The sequence below is a fragment of the Cavia porcellus genome, unplaced genomic scaffold (assembly GCF_034190915.1).
Source record: "Cavia porcellus strain 051 isolate PalLab524CR breed Dunkin Hartley unplaced genomic scaffold, mCavPor4.1 scaffold_16, whole genome shotgun sequence".
Classification (NCBI taxonomy): domain Eukaryota; kingdom Metazoa; phylum Chordata; class Mammalia; order Rodentia; family Caviidae; genus Cavia; species Cavia porcellus.
The window spans coordinates 516,924-536,081 of NW_026947499.1; the positions used below are offsets into that span (position 1 = coordinate 516,924).

Sequence of the window (19,158 nt, forward strand, 5' to 3'; positions counted from 1 at the left end):
GTCCCTTCCAGAGGACCTAGAAGCCGGTCTACCCTCCTTGGAGTCTTCAATACTTCCAAAGGTACCCTAGATCCTCTGTCATAGAGAGGTGAATCTGACCCCTTGTCTGGAGTCTGGTAGGAGTTTGAGACTTCAAGTGCTGGTTGACAGAAGCCATCTGGAACCAGAGGGCCTGTGTGGAGAGAGCCCACCAGCAGCACCTGCAGCTGTGTGAATGACCACACAGATGAGGCCATGCAGGTGTCTCATGAGCACAGGTGTCTCATGAGCGCAGCCGTTGAGGGCCAAGTGACCTGATAACATTGGTGACACCCATCTACCTGGGGAGACCTATATGGAGGAGAAACAGCATGTGTTTCTGTCCAAAAGATTCCCATTGCCAATGTGGTGGCATATATCTGTAATCCCAGCAGTTGGGAGACTGAGGCAAGAGAATTGCCTCAAGTTTGAGGTCAGCCTAGACTACATGGTGAGTTCAAGACCAGCCTATAGCAAGACCTTGTAAACAAAAACAAAACAAGACGAAGAATCCCAGTCATAACAAAAGGCAAAGAAATTGGTCTTTAAATGAAGTGTAAAATAGAGTTCCTATATATCAGTAGAAAAGCAACCACAAGAGAAAAGTGGATACCGGACTAGAGTGGCCCTTCTCAGTGAGAAGCAACACATGGCGACACACAGTGATCAGCAGACTCCGGCAGCCTGCAGGTGTGGCTTTGCCAGCGTCAGTGGGATTGGAAATATGTTTTTGTTGAGCAGGTGGATTGGCCCTCAGCATGGTGCTGGGGGAGTGGTTGTCACTGTCACTTGGAGTAGAATCTGGCAGGGTGGAATCAGAGGCCACAAGGTACCTCTGAGCTGTATCTTGGTGGCCTCACGTGTCCATTGTCACTTTTGGCACCTGATTGAGAATTGTGTAAATGCTCACCACTCAGAAATGGATAAATCAGTGTGCTGGGGATGGAAATAACTGTGCGGGTATTGGACAGCTTTAACTTTTTTTTTTTGTACTGAGAATTGAACTCAGGACCTATTGCTTGCCAGGCAAGCACTTATGCCACTGAGCTATGTCCCCAGACTGAACAGCCCTAACGTTAGTTGCAGGCAGCAGCACTGTAAAGTTTGGGTCAGCACTGAGCCCAGACTGTCACTAAAACTGAAAACCCAGAAACTACCCTTTCTTCATGACAGTGTGCAAATGGGAGCAGCATAACTGCGCGTGTGGGACTGAGAAACGCCAGCAGAGGGCGCAACCTCACTAATCTCTGTTTTCCCTCACAGAGCTGCTCAATACATGGGGTTGCTGTGCTCTTTCTTGGCTTCTTTATAACATTTCACACAAGTATTTTGTCCAGTGAGAGAGAGGTATTGTTGTGCTTTGCAGGTGATGTGACATTGGCTTCTGGTTTGTGGAACTGGCCCAGCTTTGGTGTGCTTCACACCCAGTGATGAGCTTTCACCACATTCCCTTGTGTGCAGGGCCTTATGGTGTTGGCGGGTGGTGTTGTTAGCTATGGCCCATGCTGGCACTGTCTGTTAGTGTAATGGAGAATTACTTGATGCCTGGATATTGTAAGTATTATATGTTAGATGTTGTACATGACAACATTTTTTAAAATGTAAGATCAAACTGGGTTACGAATCCTCATTTCCACACGTGCATAGTAAGAACGGTGATTTCACGGTGACTTTCCCTCCTCTCCTCACTCAGGGCCATCCCTCTTGCCATTTTCCAAGCAGAGCCCAGTGTGAGGAAGCACTTTCTCCGGAAATGGCTGAAGAGCTCTGCCCTTCAGGACTTTGATATTCGGACAGTGAGTGCCCAGATTTTCTACTCTCAGTTTAGGGAGAAAGATAGGCGGCTTACACCTGACCTGAGCCATCTGTTCTGTCTGGAGTCTTCATCCCAGCTTCCTCTGTTTTGAGGTGAGGAGGCAGAACACTGGCAGCACAGATGGAAGCACCGCATGTCAGGGAAGCCTTTGGGCTGTTCTCCTGGGCAGAGGGCTAGGGACATGGCTCAGCCACCTGCAAGCTGCAATCTTGGGGGAGCTGATCAATCTCTCTGCCAGGTCTCCTCCCCTCAGCAGGCACCTGGCATCATGTAGTTTCTAGAGGATTGAGTGAGACACAAAGCATTTACTTCTCACTGTGTTTTCTGCATGTGCAGATCCTGGACTGGGACTACTACATAGAACGCCTGGGGAGCGCCATCCAAAAGATCATCACCATCCCCGCGGCTCTGCAGCAGGTGAGCCCAGAGCTGGCGGGCAGGCCCAGCAGGCAAGGATCAGCAAAGGTAGACCGATGTCTCCCGATTGGTGTTGTCTTGTGCAGGTGAAGAACCCAGTGCCACGTGTCAGACACCCAGACTGGCTGCACAAAAAGCTGCTGGAGAAGAGTGACATTTACAAGCAGAAGAAGATCAGCGAGCTTTTCATTCTTGAGGGCAAGAGACAGGTAACTAGGCAGGCCAGAAACACAATGGTGCCCAGGTCCTCAGACTGCTGTCCTAATGTTGTAATACTGCTCTAAAAATGAACGCTTTGGTATTTTAATGCCCTTCATTTACTCTTTTTTTTTTTTTTTTTTTTGTCTTTTTTGTTTTTTTTATCGGTACCAGGGATCGAACTCATGACTGCCTGCTTCCAAGGGAGGCCCTTATGCCGCTGAGCTAAATCCCCAGCCCCCCTTCATTTACTCTTGCATAATAGGAAACACATTACAAATACAAGCAAGGGTTTAGAATTGGGTATTGGTGTGTGTCATTGGAGCTTGAATCCAGGGCCTTGGCATTGGGTTACATTCTCAGCCCTTTTTAATATTTTGGATGGATAGATGGGGGGTGGGGACCAGGGATGGAACTTGTGCCCTCACAGGTGCCACTGAGTTGAATCCCTGGCCCTTTTTAATTTCTTATTTTAGGACAGGGTCTTGCCAAAAGTTGCTAAGTTGTCCAGCCTGGGTTTGAGCTTAGAATCCTCTTGCCTCAGCCACCCAGAGTTCTGGGATCTCAGGCATGCACAACCACATCCATCTTGAAGAGTTACCTTATATGCTAATACTGAAGTATACATCGGACTTTGACTTGGAGTGAATCACTGTATGTGTGCCCTCAGTTTCCTGTATATAGAAGAAAATTGTTTCAGTGCAATGAAAAGTATAGTTAAGATCAGAAGAGCAAAGAGTTTCCAAGTGTTGAAAAATATTTAAAAAGTGTGTCATAAGCCAGACCAGTATATAAATTCACCAGATTAAAAAAAATTCTCAGATTGGCTTTTAAAGCTTTAACCATATCTTACTTGTAAGTGCTGTACCTAAAAGATAATGGCACAGTAAAACTAAAAGGGTAAAGATGTATGATAAGTATATGTATACATGTATGTTGTGTAAACATAGAGAAAGAGAAAATGAGCAGGCGGGGAGAGAGAGCAGGTAGATGTGAATGAAAAAACAATAGACCTACCTACTTAGTGCCAAACAAAATAATCTTTAAGCCAAAAACATTAGCAGGCCTAGGATAATTATTGAATAATACTAGAAATCATTCACTAGGGATGCATAATTCCACAGTGTAGCCTCAGATTTAGTCAGTGTAAAACTACCTAGTTATGAGAAAAATTGACAATCAATTTAGGAGATTTTAACCTAACTCCTTTCAACTGATACATTGAGTGACCAGAAATTACTAAAAATCGGTAGGGTTGGAATGATATACAAGTATCAAAGTCTAACTATATTTATAGAAAATGAAGCCAGTTGTAGTGTGTCTTGCTTGTAGTCACATGGTAAAAATCCGAAACTGTAAACCGAGGCTACTCCTCGGGGCAGGGAAAGAAGCAAGGGAAAGTGCGGCTGTTGCTTGTGAAACAAGTGATGCCTCGGTTCACAGGCACTTTTGTTGTTTGTGAACAGTTTGGTTTACAAAAAGAAGCATTTAGCAAAGCTTTCTTTTTGTTTGTGAAATCTGCATGTGATGATAAGCGCGATCATGGCCATCTTTTCCACACAAACATGAGCGGAATCTTTCTGGAATCATGGAATAAGTTAAATTTGTGAATCAAGGTACTACTGTATTTTATTTTTTATAAAAGAGGAGCATTCTACAGCAGTGTACAGACATAGTTATGGGTTTGTAGTGAGTGGTAATATTTTCTGAAGCTTCCTATTTATTGGAAGTTTACTTCTATAAATCAACATCCTATTTCAGACAGTTTGCTTGTGTTATTAGATTGAGGTAGTCTGTGGAAACAGGATTTTGAATTTTAAATCTTGGTTGGTTGATCTTTCCAGATCGTGATGGCCCAAGCCCCCGGAGGTAGCCCGAGGTCTGGTGCACCTGACATAGAAGACTTTGGCCTCACAAAGCCACCCCAGGCCACAGTCCCCGTCGCCACTAAGCGGAAGCGTGTTCTCTGGGAGAGCCAGGAGGAGTCTCAGGACCTTGTGCTGACTGTGCCCTGGCAAGAGATCCTGGGGCAGCCTCCAGCCCTTGGAACCACCCAGGTAAGTGCAAGGCTGCAGGGGCAGAGGCTGGAGCAGCTGCTTGCTCTCTAAGGGCTCTGCTGCATGGTGCAGGGACCCCAGGCAGGGCTCATCCTAGGAAGACGTTGTAAAGACGCCTCCTGTCACAGGCTGCTGAGGGTTAGAAAGTGAGCTGTTGCAGAGGGACACTGCTGCTTACCCTATGCCTTCTGGTTGCTCCTGTCTGTGCCAGGAAGAGTGGCTGGTGTGGCTCCGGTTTCATAAGAAGAAATGGCAGCTGCAGGCCCGACAGCGCCTGGCCCGCAGAAAGAGGCAGCGTCTGGAGTTGGCAGAGGGTGCACCGAGGCATAGCGTCATCAGAGATGGGCCTGCCATGGGGCTGGGCAGCTTCCTGCGGAAAACTGCCCGCAGTGTTCTGGACCTTCCGTGGCAGATTGTGCAGGTGTGCACCTTGATCCAGGCATGAGGGCGTCCCCCTGAGGGCAGCCGCCGCTTGGGGTCTGGGGTGGAGGATAGCACAGGCCTTTAGCTCTGTGCCCATCGCAGGGCCCTTGCCCTGTGCCTGGACAGGGCTGGAGGCTCCTGGAAGATAGTACACTCACAGGCCACAGTGTGTTCTGCTTTCCTTCAGATCAGTGAGACCAGCCAGACTGGCCTGTTCCGGCTGTGGGCCGTCATCTGCAGTGACTTGCACTGCATCAAGCTGAGCATCTCCCGTGTGTTCTACGTGAACCAGCGGGTGGCCAGGGCAGAGGAGGGGGCTTCCTGCCGCAAGGTAAGGGGGCCCGTGAGGTGCTTCCGCAGGAACGGAGCCACATAGAAGAGGTGAGGGCCTGGAGTGTAGCTCAGTGGTAGGGCACTTGCCTGGAGCGTGCAAGGCCTTGGGTTTCATCCCCAGCACCATGAGAAGGGGAAAACCACTGAGCAGAACCGTGGATTGGGTGGGCACCAGTACCTGGGGAGCTCTCGGGGCTCAGTGAAGTCCCCCACATACCTCCCTGGGTGTTGTGAGAACTACTCAAGGTGACATTTGAGCACTAAGCACAGAGCTGGGCCGGAGCAGGTACTCAGGGAGACCTGCTACTGTCATTGTGCACATGAGCTGGATGACTGTCCCCGTGTGTGCTGTCACCCCTTCCTGATGAGCAGACGTGTCTCTCATGAAGCAGGGGACCTCTAGACATTTGTTAGAGGTGTCAAACTCTGTTTCCATAGGTGCTGTTGTTAACGGCTCTATTGAGCTGTAAGCCTGTGCCATAACAACCCATCGCTTAAAGGACTCAATTCATTAGCTCTTAGTGAATCTACTGAATGGTGGTGTCTAGAGCCACAGCCAACTTTAAGGCATTGTCCTCACCCCGGAAAGAAACCTCATAGCCCACACTCCTTCCTCAGCCCCAGGACCACAGGCTGCCAAGCTGCAGGCAGGCTTTCTTGCTGAGATTCTTCTGCTTAGCTGAAGGTCTTGAGGAGTGTCCCCAGTAGCTTATCCTCGTAGGCTCTTGGGTGGTGTCTCAGTCGAACTTCCCCTGTTCACCCAGCCTGTAACCGGGCTGAGAGCTGGTTTATAAGGGAGTCCTGTGTGCATTTCCTGGTTGGGTGCTGTGAAGCATGTACCAGGTGATGCCTTGGTGAGCAGCTGAGGCGTGCACAAGGTGTTTTCCGACCCTGTGTGTAGCAGTGCCCCATGTCTACATGTGGCCTGGCTGCTACTGCTGCTCACACTGAAGGACAGGTGGGCTGTTTCCAATCACAGCCACCATGGGTGACCATGGCTCATGCTCTTTGTACTTGTGGAGGTACCTCAAGTATACTTCACTTCTAAAATGTGTTTCTTAAACTCGTATTCAGCCATCTGGAGTGGGCTTCTTTGAGCAAGGGTCACCCATGGGGGTTCACCCAGAAAGGAGATGAGAGAACTTACTGCCCCTGGATCTTCTGGAAGCTCTGGCTCCCCCTGGCCACCTCTTCCAAGCCCCACAGCACCTCTGTGCATTTAGTGGGAGAGACAGTGGAGTGGGAGTATTCGTTACAAAAGTCTTTCTCATTTTTTCCTTCTGGTTGGATAATTTCTGTTAACTTGTCCTCAGGTTTACTGACAGTTTTCATGTTTTTTAGCTTAATTAACTCTTTCCTTCTTTTTCTTTTGTTTGTTTTGTTTTGTTTTGGCACAGGGTCTGGCTATCCAAGCTGGCCTTAAACCTCCTGTGCATCTTCCTGGGATCCTTTTACCTCACCTCAGCCTTCCTAGCACTGGGATCATAGGCATGCATCACCATGCCCAGCTAATTTTCTGTTACTTTTATTCTGTTTAACTCATTAGGGAAACTATTTCAAATGCCTTCTTTCTTCAGTAGTAAAAGTTCCATTAGCTCTTTTTTTATTATTCCCATTTGTCTGCTGAGAACCTGTCTTCATTTTCGGCTTAGTTGCTTGCTGGGGGAGCACAGGTATAGCTGCTGTAAAGTCTGTGATTGGCCATATCTAGGTCAGCCCAGGGTGGGCACCTGACAGCTCTTTTATATTTCTCTGATTGTTGTAAATGGCAAGACACCTTATTGCATCCCAAATATTCTGTGCCAATACTGTGACACTTGGGGCATTTTTTAAAATCCTGTAGCTAACATTGAGGCAGCCAGCCCAATTTAATGTCTCTGGTCCTGTTTCCTTTGTGAAAGGGTTCCAGTTTGAGTTCTTTGGGTCGGCCTGTATGTGTACCGGGAACGTGCGTGGTCCAGGCATGGAGTTAGGGCGCTCACTGGCGGCATTCTTGCTCCCCAACCACCCCAACACTCACACTCTCTGGTTGCCCCAGCAGCCCCTGTCTAGTCCTCTGGCCAGGAAATCATGGTTTCTTTTGGATTTTCTGCCTACATCCTCAGGCTAAATTCAGAGGAGACAGGAGGAAAATAAACCAGGGTTCAGCGTGCTGTGGACACCCCAGTCCGAGAATACTTGTCCACTTTTCACAGGATGCAGTTCCATTTTAAGATTATGTTACTGTCTTAGTTGTGACCATCAGGAAAGGGGACTAACTTGTGAGCGTGAAGTCAGGATCTACATGGCACATTACATGGACGTGACAAGACTCCTCCTCACTGTCTCCAGGTGAATCGTGTCCTTCCACGCTCCAACCTGGTCTACAATCTCTATGAGTATTCAGTGCCGGAGGACATGTACCAAGAGCATATCAACGAGATCAACACCGAGCTGTCGGCGCCAGACATTGAGGGTGTATATGAGACGCAGGTAACTCTCCAGCCACACAGCTGAACCAGCAGGGGAAAGGACCCCTGGGGGGTGTGCAGGGCTCTGCCCCATGGGAAGGTAGGTCTCAGCTGCATGTCTGCAGAGGTGGCCAGGCCACTGCTGTGGCCTCAGGGTAAACAAGGGGTCAGTCCTGCTGTATATCTGCCTACTCTTCCAGGTCCCCTTGTTGTTCCGGGCGCTCGTGCAGCTGGGCTGTGTATGTGTGGTCAACAAGCAGCTGGCACGGCACCTTTCAGCCTGGGAATCTGACACTTTTGCCCTGGAGCACCTGGAGATGCGTTCCTTGGCCCAGTTCAGTTACCTGGAACCAGGTATGGCCTGTGCCAGCCGCGCCCTTGCTTGGTCTGCTCCTTCGTGTCTTGCTGACGGCCGGCTTCCTTCTGCAGGGAGCATCCGCCATATCTACTTGTACCACCACTCACAGGGCCACAAGGCGCTCTTTGGTGTCTTCATTCCCTCTCAGCGCAGAGCATCTGTGTTTGTGCTGGACACCGTGAGTCCCTGGGCAGGGCCAGGCAGGACATGTGGAAGAGGGTGTTCCTGCTGCCCCAGAGTCCTGAGCAGGGGGGCCGATGAACATTCTGGCTTGGTCTAGGTACGCAGCAATCAGATGCCCAACCTTGGTGCCCTGTATTCTGCTGAACACAGCCTCCTGTTGGAGAAAGTAGGTGCCGAGCTCCTGCCGCCCCCCAAACACACTTTTGAGGTTCGAGCTGAAACTGACCTGAAAACCATCTGCAGGGCCATCCAGCGCTTCCTGCTTGCCTACAAGGTAAGAATCGTGACGCCCTGCTGTGGGGACCTCTACCCCAAGGCTTAGTCTGCCAGCCCTTTCTTCCCTCTGCCATCCTCAGGAGGAGCGCCGGGGGCCCACCCTCATTGCTGTCCAATCCAGCTGGGAGCTGCGCAGGCTGGCTAGTGAGGTTCCCATCCTAGAAGAGTTTCCATTGGTGCCCATGCATGTGGCTGACAAAATCAACTATGGCGTCCTGGACTGGCAGCGCCATGGAGCCCGCCGCATGATCCGTCACTACCTCAACCTGGACACATGCCTGTCGCAGGCCTTTGAGATGAGCAGGTGAGCCCATGCAGGTCCCTAGCATCTGGCCTGCCACCCTGTTGTCACAGTGAGCAAGCTGACCTGTGCCCCTCGCAGGTACTTCCATATTCCCATTGGGAACCTGCCGGAGGACATCTCGACCTTCGGCTCCGACCTCTTCTTTGCCCGCCACCTGCAGCGACACAACCACTTACTCTGGCTATCCCCTACGGCTCGGCCCGACCTGGGCGGGAAGGAAGCTGACGACAATCGCCTTGTCATGGAGTTCGATGACCGAGCCACAGTGGAGATCAACAGTTCTGGCTGCTACTCCACAGGTGAGTGGGGTATGGGTCAGGATGGGGTTTCTGCTGTTTGATGACATCTGGTAGCCATGCTCCATACTTAGACACGAGGATCAAGAGCTGAGACCCCCAGGGTGGTGGTGCATACCTGTGATCTTAGCCCTGGTAGGCTGAGACCGAAGGGCCACAGTTTCAAGCCCAGCCTGGGTAACTTAGAGACTTAGGAAGGACTGTCAAAATAAAAAACAAAAAAAGGCTTGGGGCATGGCTCAGTGCGGAGATCCTGGGTCTAATCTTCAGTACCTCAAGGCAAAAAAATGTTGAGGCTACAAAGGAAGAGCCTCCTGGTTCAAAGGACCAGACACCAAGTGCTCTGAGGTTGGGTACTGATCAGAGAAGCACCTACCTGACCTAGGCAGCACCGACTATCCTGGTGGTCACGAACTTGTGACTTGGCACCAGGAGGTGGCGCTGGAGCTGGCTGGGGCCATGGATAAGCAGTGTCTTTCGCAGTGTGTGTGGAGCTGGACATTCAGAACCTGGCAGTCAACACCATCCTCCAGTCCCACCACATCAATGACATGGAAGGTGCCAGCAGCATGGGCATCAGCTTTGATGTGATCCAGCAGGCCTCACTGGAGGACATGGTCACCGGCAACCAGGCCAGTGCCCCGGCCAGCTACGATGAGGCCGCCCTCTGCTCTAGCACCTTCAGGTACAACCTCCATGCCCATGCTGCTCCAGGGTGGGACTTCAGAACGTGAGGTCTGAGACAGCATTCCTGGTAGCATGGTGCCAGTTTTCTGCCCTAGTCAGTGTCCCCATGGCCCTGTGCCGTGTCTTACCTTGTGGCTGCCACCTGTCCAAGCACTATCTTCTGACCTTCCTGTGACCAGAAGCCGTTGCTTTCTGGTATAGTGAGTATGTGTCTGCAGGAGTCCTCAGCCCTCCATCGAGCAAACTGAGGGGTCAGCATGGACTATGGAGCATTGTGGCCAGGGGTGGGGTGGGGAAGGGAATTGGGGGTGTTGTGTGGGGTACCCTGCAGAGCACTTCCTGTGCACCAGCATGCTGGCACCCTTGTAGCATCTCAGTCCTCATAGCAGCCCGAGACACGGTGCAGTCATCTGCTGTCTTAAAGGGAGAAACTGAGGTCAGAAGAACCTAAGTCATGAAGTTTCATGGTACAGCTCAGAGTGAAGGTCTGTGTTCAGGTCTGAGGTTCCAGAATGAGTGCTTTGGCCTTGTACCATCTCTGCCACAAGAGAGGAAGAAAGGTGTCTGTTGGAATAGGACTGTCATGCAGGTAAGGGTGGAGGCTGGAGCAAAGTCCTAAGAGGCAGATGGTGGCAACCCGCTAGAGAAAGCAGGTGTGAGTCCAGGAAAGCTGCGCTGCACAGCTGCTGTAGGTTCCCTGTGCAGTGTTGGGACCCAAGTGAAATGGTTCTGCTGCTCAGGACAACGTGCACTTTGAGCCCTCCAGGGGGCCAAGGGCTGGACGTGCTGTCAGTGCCTCACTCACAGGCGCCTCGGTCTTGATTGTGTCTGTTTTCTGCTGCCTGAGCCTCATCGTTGTGTCCTCTTAGACATCCCAGCCCCAGGCAGGGAAGTATCCACCCAGCAGGTGACGGCAGGAAGGGAGCGCAGGTCCCCACCTTCGGAAGGATGAGCAGGCACTGTGGCTCTGTGTGGCCTTGGAAGTTGAGTCCCACTTGCCTCTCTGCAGGATCCTGAAGAGCATGGTGGTGGGCTGGGTGAAGGAGATCATGCAGTATCACAACATCTATGCTGACAACCAGGTGATGCACTTCTACCGGTGGCTCCGGTCGCCCTGCTCTCTGCTCCACGACCCTGCCCTGCACCGTACACTGCACAACATGATGAAGAAGCTCTTCCTTCAGTAAGTGCCTGCCCAGGCAAGACTAGGCTGCAATTGGGGAGTGGCCTCTGACCATTTAGGCTGCATCTTACCTTGTGCTTTTAGAAACAGCCAATCAGTAAGTGGCTTTGTGCTAAGCATGGAACAGTACCTTTAGAAGTGGCACCTTTGCAGGTGTCAGAGTCCCGCAGAGACTGACAGGAGCATTCCCTTCGCCCTGTGTCTGGGTGTGAGCACCATCCTCCATAACCACCCTTGTGACAAAGTCAAACTTTCTCTTCGTGTCCTTTGCCCATTTTTTTGAAGTTTTGTTGGTTTTTCATATTTAAAAAGTACATAAAGCCAGGCACAGTGACATGTGCCTATTATCCTCACTACTCAGGAGGCTGAAAGAGGAAGATAAGTTCAAGGCCAGCCTGCAAAACCTAGTAACTCTGTCTCAGGGTGAGGAGGGGGAGAACGAGTGCCGCGTAAAAAGTAGCCATTTTTCCGTGACAAGAGCTTGCAGTTTTTTCCCTTCAGTTTGTGATTGGTTTCTACCTTTGTGTTGTCTTTTCTTCTTTGTTTTGTTTTGGTGTTTTTTTGAGGTAGGGTCTTGCTGTATAGTCCAGGCTGGCTGCAAACTCACTTTGTAACCCAGGGTGGCCTTCACCTCCTGAGTGCTGTGTTTTCTGTGGCCTACAGTGCTGTCCTGGGTGGGATGGCACAGTTTCCTTGACACTCGGGAGACAGGTGACAAGAGATTCAGGCGGTCCTGGTACCACAGTGAGACTCTGTCTCAAAAAAGAAGGAGCAGGACTCTGCTATCCACATGACTCCTGCTCTAATTGCACGGTGCTGCTGAACCCCGGTGCCCCCGGCACTGATCGTGAACTTCCTCACAGGCTCATCGCTGAGTTCAAACGCCTGGGCTCCTCGATCATCTATGCCAACTTCAACCGCATCATCCTGTGTACAAAGAAGCGCCGGATAGAAGACGCCATTGCCTATGTGGAGTACATCACCAACAGGTCTTGGCATAGAGGGCCCCGAAGCACCAGGCCTCCCTGTGGAGAGGCGAGAACCCTGGGACAGAGTACCCACCAAGGCCAACCCCAAGGAAGGGTGACTCCCGCCATCTGGTGTCACGTCCTGGGCCCCTGTGTCAGGCGTGGTGCTAGAGTTAGGGATGGTCACACAGTGCCTGTTGCCAGTGAGCAGCTCCTGAGGGTGCTGGTGTGCAGACCTTGCTCAGCCCTTGGAGTGTGGTGGCCCAGGGAGCCAGCCGTCTGCACAGCTGTCGGCTGTTGGAACCATAGTCGTAGACCTAGCTCAGGCAGCAGTGCCTGACTGTGTCCCCAAAGTTCCTGTTACCTGACAGGCTAATTATACTCCAGAGACTGATGGAACAAGGCAAAAAGCACATATCTTTTTTTTTAGCGCTGCAAATTAAGCCTTTTTATTGTCTTTTATTCTCCAGACCCTCCCCCCGACCCTATTTATTTATTTATTTGGGGGGTACCAGGAATTGAACCCATTTGGGTTTGCTAGGCAGGCACTGTGCCACTGAGCTATACCCCAGCCCTGCGTATTGTTTTTATTTTGGTATAGTCCCAGTAAGTCTGAGTTGCCCAGGCTGGGCTCGAACTTGAGGTCCTCCTGCCTCAGCCTTCCAGAATGCTATGATTATGGGCATGAACCACCACACCTGCTAAGGGCATGATTCATAATGGAAGCTCATGCACTGGGGTGCAGCCATATTAAACAGGGGTGAAGCACACTCTGGATGCAGAAATCAGTCTTGGAGGCGCAGGGGTCTGGGTAGATCTGGCTTCCTCTTCTGGAGGAAGAAGGTTCCCCTCAGACCCTAGTGCTCCTGCAGGCCTGCCATGTGCCTGTCCACACACATCCACGGCAAGCTGTCTACCTGTGAAGGTCACTTAGTGCCTGGCAAGTGGCCTGGTTCACATTGATGCTTCGGAGGGCTCAGTGAAGCCGGGCTGGGCCTCCAGCCTCGGCTGCGCCCCTTGAGAAACGGCTGCCATGGTGCAGCTGTTGCTGAGAGGGGTCGGGAGCATGCAGGCTGCTCAGTGCTGTGGCTGAGGGTTCTCTTCTTCCCTCCGGTCTCTCTGTTTCTCCCCTGGGGTGCAGGGCATTGGGCCAGCTGCAGGGGCCACCTTGCCTGGGGGTGACGAGGATGAAGACAATAGGGAGCCCTGCTGCCTGCCCCATGCAGCACCCAGTCCCCACTGTGGCCCTCAGCTTAGGGTACGGCTGGCCCCTGAGCATTGTTCTTAGAGTCTTTTGTGTCACATCCCCTGGCAAATTTGGGGGATAGCCCGCCCCTAATTTTTGGTTCACTTGAAGTAGGAAAACAATGAGTAGCTGGTTACTCAGAAATGGGAGTGGTCAGTTTCTGTTTGGTTTCTTTGCAGCATCCATTCCAAAGATCTCTTCCATTCCCTGACCATTACCTTCTCTCGATGCTGGGAATTCCTTCTCTGGATGGATCCGTCTAACTACGGTGGAATCAAAGGGAAAGTTCCATCCAGTGTTCACTGCGGCCAGGTGAGAGGTGGTGGGGACGGGGGTGCTGTGTTCACCCCTGCATTTGCTCACTGTGAGCTTGGGGCTTATGAGGAAAGGTGGGTAGCACCCAGCTAAGTCCAGAACCAGCATTAGCTACCCTTAGGGAAGGAGACTGGCCCTGAGCTGAGGCTGCCCTCGATGGCAGAGTTCCATAGAGACTTTGGCAGGACAAGCAGCTGCAGTTGGGGTTGGGGGTTAGGGTCAAACCTGGGGTTCAGAAGAAAGCAGGATGAGAGGAAGTGCAGACCACAGTTCTGAGTAGGATGCAAGAGGTCAGGGCTATAGTGTAGACGTGAGTTGGATGTTTCCGAAAGGTCAGGGCATGCTAAAGCGATATCCACAGTAAAGCTGGGTCTGCAGACTGACTGTGAGTTTCAGCTTGGCTTGTCCTCCTGCCTCAGCCTCCCAAGTGCTAGGGCACCAAAGCCTGCACCACCACACTGGGCTAAGGAAGAGACTGTTAAATTTATTATTTTTTTTTTATTTTTATTTTTTGGTGCCAGGGATTGAACTCATGACCTTGTGCTTGCCAGCCAGGTGTTTATGCCACTGAGCCAAATCCCTAGCCTGAGATTGTTAAATTTAGAGGAAAGAGCTGGTCACCATGAAGCTCTGACTGATCCATCCTCTTAGGAGGTGGGAGTTGAATAACACAGAGCCCTGATTCTTGGAGCAGCCACTGTCAGGACCTACCAGGACTTGGGACCAAGAGACCTAGGTTCCAGGAACCTCTCTGGTGACACACAGGATCTGTTATTGTAGGATCCCCAGAAAGGAGAGGGAGCAGAGAATGAGCAGGATGATGAGGAGGACCAGGAGGAGCTAGAGGAAGAGGAGGAGCAAGGTGTGGAGGAGCCTGACGTAGAGGACTTACTGGAAAACAACTGGAACATCTTGCAGTTCTTGCCACAAGCAGCCTCCTGCCAAAGCTACTTCCTCATGATTGTATCAGGTGAGCCCAGAACAGGGGACCTGGCTGTGAGCTGGTGAAAGCAGCTGTGTCTCCACGAGGGCTGAGCTCTGCTCCTCCTGCGCAGGCAGCAGAGAGTCTCTCCACTACTTCTCCAGGACCCAAGCACAGCTGTCCACAGGACTTCACCCAGTTTTCCTGATTCTATTCCCAGCTGTGTTTGGTGTGTGTGCATGTATGTGTATTTGCACACACGTGTGTACATGCTGCAAACAGTCCTAGAATGCTGCTCCTTAGCCTCTGCAGCCCAGCTTTTCATAACCAGCTGTATCTGAGGGTTTGGGGTTTGCAGTCAGTTGTCACAGCTGAGTGCAAATGAGGTGGTAAAGCAGGCAGCCTCGGGTCAGAACCATTCCTTGGAGCACAGTAATGGCAAGCAGTCAGACTCACATTTGCATACACACGTGTCCAGGGCAGAGATGGTGGCGCTAAGGGTTGTTTGTGTTTTGTCTACTCCTTGAGTCTTGACCTTTCCAAGCTGACTCATGATATCCTAGGCATGTAGGCTCAGAGGAGTGTAGAGAGGCCTGCCTGGTGAGGGAGCCCGCCACTCTCTTGCTCCCACCTGTCTGTGCACTGTTCCCTGAGGGTGAACCAAGCATCCCCTTCTTGCATCTTCTCTGACTTCCTACTTGTCCAGGGGAAGCAGATGTGGTCGTCAACAGCAGTGAATTCAGCAAAGCCTGCTGGGCGATCTGCCTAGCCTCAGGCCCCTTCCCCTCAGACTGTGTGCCGCCTTCCTGTCTCTGCAGCATATATTGTGGCTGTGTACCACAGTATGAAGGACGAGCTGAGGCGCAGTGCCCCGGGCAGCACACCTGTGAAGAAGAGGGGGCCCAGCCAGTTCTCCCAGGAGGCCGAGGGGACAGCCGGCGCCCTTCCGGGTGAGCAGTGCCATGTGCTGTGACCTGACACCGATGCACAACTGACGGTGTGGGTGGACAGGCTGGGGAGGGCCCGGCGTCAGGCAAACCAACTCCTTCTCTGGTCCTTATTGCTTCCTAGGAGTGATCACTTTCTCCCAAGATTATGTGGCCAACGAGCTCACTCAGAGCTTCTTCACCATCACGCAGAAGATCCAGAAGAAAGTCACAGGCACCCGGCATTCCACCGAGCCCTCTGAGATGTTTCCTTTGCTGCCTGGCTCTCATCTGCTGCTCAACAACCCTGCTCTGGAGTTCATCAAATACGTGTGCAAGGTGAAGCCCCAGCAAGGGTCCTGTGGTCATGCCACCAGTGCTTGGTGTGACGCTTGGGCTTAGGTGGCGCAGGCAGGAAAGGCCAGTCCTGAAGCATGGGTACCAGGAGGGATGCTGGGACCTTGTGCAGGTGCAACAGCCCTGGTGGGAGGTTGGTATGCCGGTAAATGTCTTGGCCAGGCAGGGGACACAGGCAGTGGGAGGAAGGACCTTCTGGGTCACATGCCACCAGCGGGCCTGATGAGCCAAAACTGAGCTCAGAAACCAAATGAGGCGATGGGAGAGTTCACTTTTCAGGAAAGGCAGGCCAAGAACAGCCTCAAGGGGGATGGGGTTACCAGGCAGCGCCCAGATGGCGTCAGCCCTCACAGAGTGTTCACTGTCCAGTGCGATACCTGAGCATCCCTCCAAGCTGCCAGCCCTGGCGGCAGAGTGAGGATCAAGTGACCACTCAGGATTCTTTAAAGGAATTGGAACCCTAAAATGCTTTGTTTTCATTAAGACATAATTGACCCATGGCAGTGCGAATCTGGGAGGCTGACCAGGCACAGGCACCTCCCTTCCCTTCCCTCCCATCGCATCGAGGAGGTGAATCACATTCCCCGCTGCAGCCCTTCGAAGCCCCAGGTGGCCCTCTGCTCCGTGCTGCTTCCTTTTAGGCCTCTGTGACTGCACTGTTGTGGGGTGAGCTGGGACGATGTTCCCGGGTACCCCAGCAGCCATGGGGCTGTTCCCTGTCCCTGACAGCACCGAGGTAGAATCCTGTTGTCCCACCCCTGGGTTTGGCTTCTCACTTTTGCAGCGCACGTTGGGATTTATCCATTTGTGGTCAGTGTCTTCTCCATTGCTCAGGCATCTGTGGCATGGACAGTCAGCCCACAGTCTGCTTTCTGCTCACTGCTTTGTGGACATCTGAGTTGTTTTCACTTTGTGGTGATTAATAACGGAGCTCCCGTGAACGGTCTTCAGTGGGCTTTTGTGTGAACCTGTGTGTTTGTCTTGGTAAAAACCCAGGGAGGGGCTTGCTGGACCAGTGGAAAGCGTTGGGCTCTGAGTCTGCAGAAGGAGCTCTGGCAGTGACCAGAGCTGCATCTGCTACACAGCTTCACTAGAACGCTGTGCTGTTTGTGTTTTTTCATTTTTATCATTCTGATATATATGTGGCAGAATCTCCTTGGGGTGTTTTGCATTTACCTAATGACCAGTGGTGCTGAGCTCTCTGTATGAGCTGTGTGCTGTCCAGGTCTTTGATGAAATATTTAAATCTTTTGCCCATTATTAAAAATTGAATATGTTCTTTCTCTCTTTTTCTTTTTGAAAGAGGATCAAAACCAGGGGTATGGGGCCAAGGATATAGTTCAGTGGCACAGCACCTGCTTGGCAGATATGAGGCAGTTTGATTCCTGGTACCAAAAAAAAAGAAAAAGAAAACCAGTGCTTTGCACCTGCCAGGGAAGTGCTCCACCACCAGCCTACACCCAGCCCCTGCATGGTTTTCTCTTTGTAGTAAAGAATTCTTTATGTCCTGGACACAAATCCTTTATCAGATATAGCAAACTGCGCTTTGGTGTTATATCTAAGGAATTTTTCCCTAAGGATGCGGATTTTCCATGTTTTCTTCTGCAAGTCTTACATTTGGTTCTACACTTATTTTATTTTTGTTAGTCCATGCTTGTGGTGTGTAGGGATTATATTCTTCATGGTTACATGTACATGAGACATTGTAATTCTTCTCATGTCCTGTTCCTGTCCCTCCCTCCTCCATCTCGGTGGTGCATTTAACCTGTGGTCCATTTTGGGTTAAGTGCGTTACAAGTCAAGGTTCTTATTTCTGCGTGGAGGTATTGGGTAGATACCCAACCTTGGTGAGATCACCCTTTCCCCACTGAAGGCTCCCTGCACCTTTCCAGAACTCACTTGGCTCTGTCTGTGCAGTCTCCTCTGGATCGTGTGTTCCTTTCAGTGTACGGCTGGGTCATGCTGATGTCTGTTGAAGGTTTCTGTGTGTGTTCTCAGGGCTGTGAGTCACTGGGCTGTGCTTCCCTGTGCCTTTGGTGTTGCGCCCAGGTGATGCTGGCCTCCTCAGGCAAGTCGGGTGCCTTCCCTCTTTGCTGTTTGAAGGTGTTCTGCAGAACCGGTGTTGTTTTTTCCCTAAGCTCTGGCTCACTTCACCAGTGGGGCCTCCACTCAGTGGGGAAACGGGCACCACAGAGGAGTGTCCCCTGACTGCTGAAGGGGCTGAGGGGCACGAGACGACAGAGGCAGGCAGGCTGAGGGGCTGCTTCCTGATGGCCTGCGGTCCCCTCAGGTGCTTTCCCTAGATACAAACATCACAAACCAGGTGAATAAACTGAACCGAGACCTGCTCCGCCTGGTGGATGTGGGCGAGTTCTCAGAGGAAGCCCAGTTCAGAGACCCCTGCCGTTCTTACGTGCTCCCCGAGGTGATCTGTCGCAGCTGCAACTTCTGCCGTGACCTGGACCTGTGCAAAGACTCCTCCTTCTCCCAGGTGCGCTCAGACTCGAAGCAGCCCTTCCTGGTGGAACCTGCAGCTGCTGCCACCCCTGCCCTCCTGGGCCTACTCGGCTGCTGGCCTGGGTGTCGTCCTGGTGGAAGTCGCAGGCAGCAGCTGACTGTGCTGTGTGCTGCAACAGCTCCCCGGGCCGGGTGCTAGTGGGGATGGTGCTGGCCATGCTGTTGTCCTGGTCTGCCGTGGCCACCGCTCACCTCTCTCCATACTCTTCTAGGATGGGGCTGTCCTACCACAGTGGCTCTGTTCCAACTGTCAAGCTGCCTATGACTCAGCGGCCATCGAAGCTGCCTTGGTAGAAGCCCTGCAGAGGAAGCTGATGGCCTTCACGCTGCAGGACCTGGTGAGGCCCTGCTGTTGGTCTGGGCTTTCTGGATAAGCAGTGGATGGACACCAGGAAACGGAGTATGCATGGGCCCTGGGTCACCTCCCCCACTGACGTGTTCTGTCAGTGCCTTTCAGTACCAGATCAGGGCAGGACTGGCTGCTAGCACTTGCATCCCGTGAGGTGCAAGGAAGGCATCTGAGAAGAGGCCTGAGCAACCTGCCTGGGCGGTACCATGAATGGACAGAGCCAGCAGGGCCTAGCAGAAGCCCCAGGGTCTGGGCTCTGGGACGGAGACCCCAACAAGGCAGATGGTGTAGGGAGGCTGGGAGGTTTGTGTGGTGCTGCAGGCTGACCAAGCTTGCCCAGCATGCATCCTACCCTGCACAGGCAGCGGAGGCCAAGGGCACCGTGCCCATGGGCTGCTCCCATTGCAGGTCTGCCAGAAGTGTGGCGGCGTGAAGGAGACCCACATGCCCGTGTACTGTGGCTGCGCAGGGGACTTTGCCCTCACCATCCACACCCAGGTGGGCTGTGCTCCCCGGCCTGTCACTTCCTCCCCCTTCTCTGGGTGGTACTGGTGTTTTG

General features: G+C 52.1%; 1 protein-coding gene across 1 annotated transcript in view; it reads left to right on the forward strand.

Moving 5' to 3' along the window:
- The window catches only part of Pole (DNA polymerase epsilon, catalytic subunit), a 41,831-nt gene that overhangs the window by 21,812 nt on the left and 861 nt on the right, over nucleotides 1-19,158 (forward strand). Inside the window, exons 27-48 of the mRNA XM_013148639.3 lie at nucleotides 1,712-1,814; nucleotides 2,171-2,251; nucleotides 2,338-2,460; nucleotides 4,294-4,506; nucleotides 4,718-4,927; nucleotides 5,117-5,260; nucleotides 7,594-7,734; nucleotides 7,913-8,066; nucleotides 8,142-8,248; nucleotides 8,351-8,527; nucleotides 8,610-8,833; nucleotides 8,912-9,132; nucleotides 9,613-9,814; nucleotides 10,826-10,999; nucleotides 11,863-11,988; nucleotides 13,393-13,525; nucleotides 14,309-14,498; nucleotides 15,269-15,400; nucleotides 15,522-15,715; nucleotides 18,024-18,224; nucleotides 18,463-18,588; nucleotides 19,008-19,097. Coding sequence (XP_013004093.1) covers nucleotides 1,712-1,814; nucleotides 2,171-2,251; nucleotides 2,338-2,460; nucleotides 4,294-4,506; nucleotides 4,718-4,927; nucleotides 5,117-5,260; nucleotides 7,594-7,734; nucleotides 7,913-8,066; nucleotides 8,142-8,248; nucleotides 8,351-8,527; nucleotides 8,610-8,833; nucleotides 8,912-9,132; nucleotides 9,613-9,814; nucleotides 10,826-10,999; nucleotides 11,863-11,988; nucleotides 13,393-13,525; nucleotides 14,309-14,498; nucleotides 15,269-15,400; nucleotides 15,522-15,715; nucleotides 18,024-18,224; nucleotides 18,463-18,588; nucleotides 19,008-19,097 — 3,466 coding nt within the window. The remainder of the gene's footprint in view (nucleotides 1-1,711; nucleotides 1,815-2,170; nucleotides 2,252-2,337; nucleotides 2,461-4,293; nucleotides 4,507-4,717; nucleotides 4,928-5,116; nucleotides 5,261-7,593; nucleotides 7,735-7,912; nucleotides 8,067-8,141; nucleotides 8,249-8,350; nucleotides 8,528-8,609; nucleotides 8,834-8,911; nucleotides 9,133-9,612; nucleotides 9,815-10,825; nucleotides 11,000-11,862; nucleotides 11,989-13,392; nucleotides 13,526-14,308; nucleotides 14,499-15,268; nucleotides 15,401-15,521; nucleotides 15,716-18,023; nucleotides 18,225-18,462; nucleotides 18,589-19,007; nucleotides 19,098-19,158) is intronic.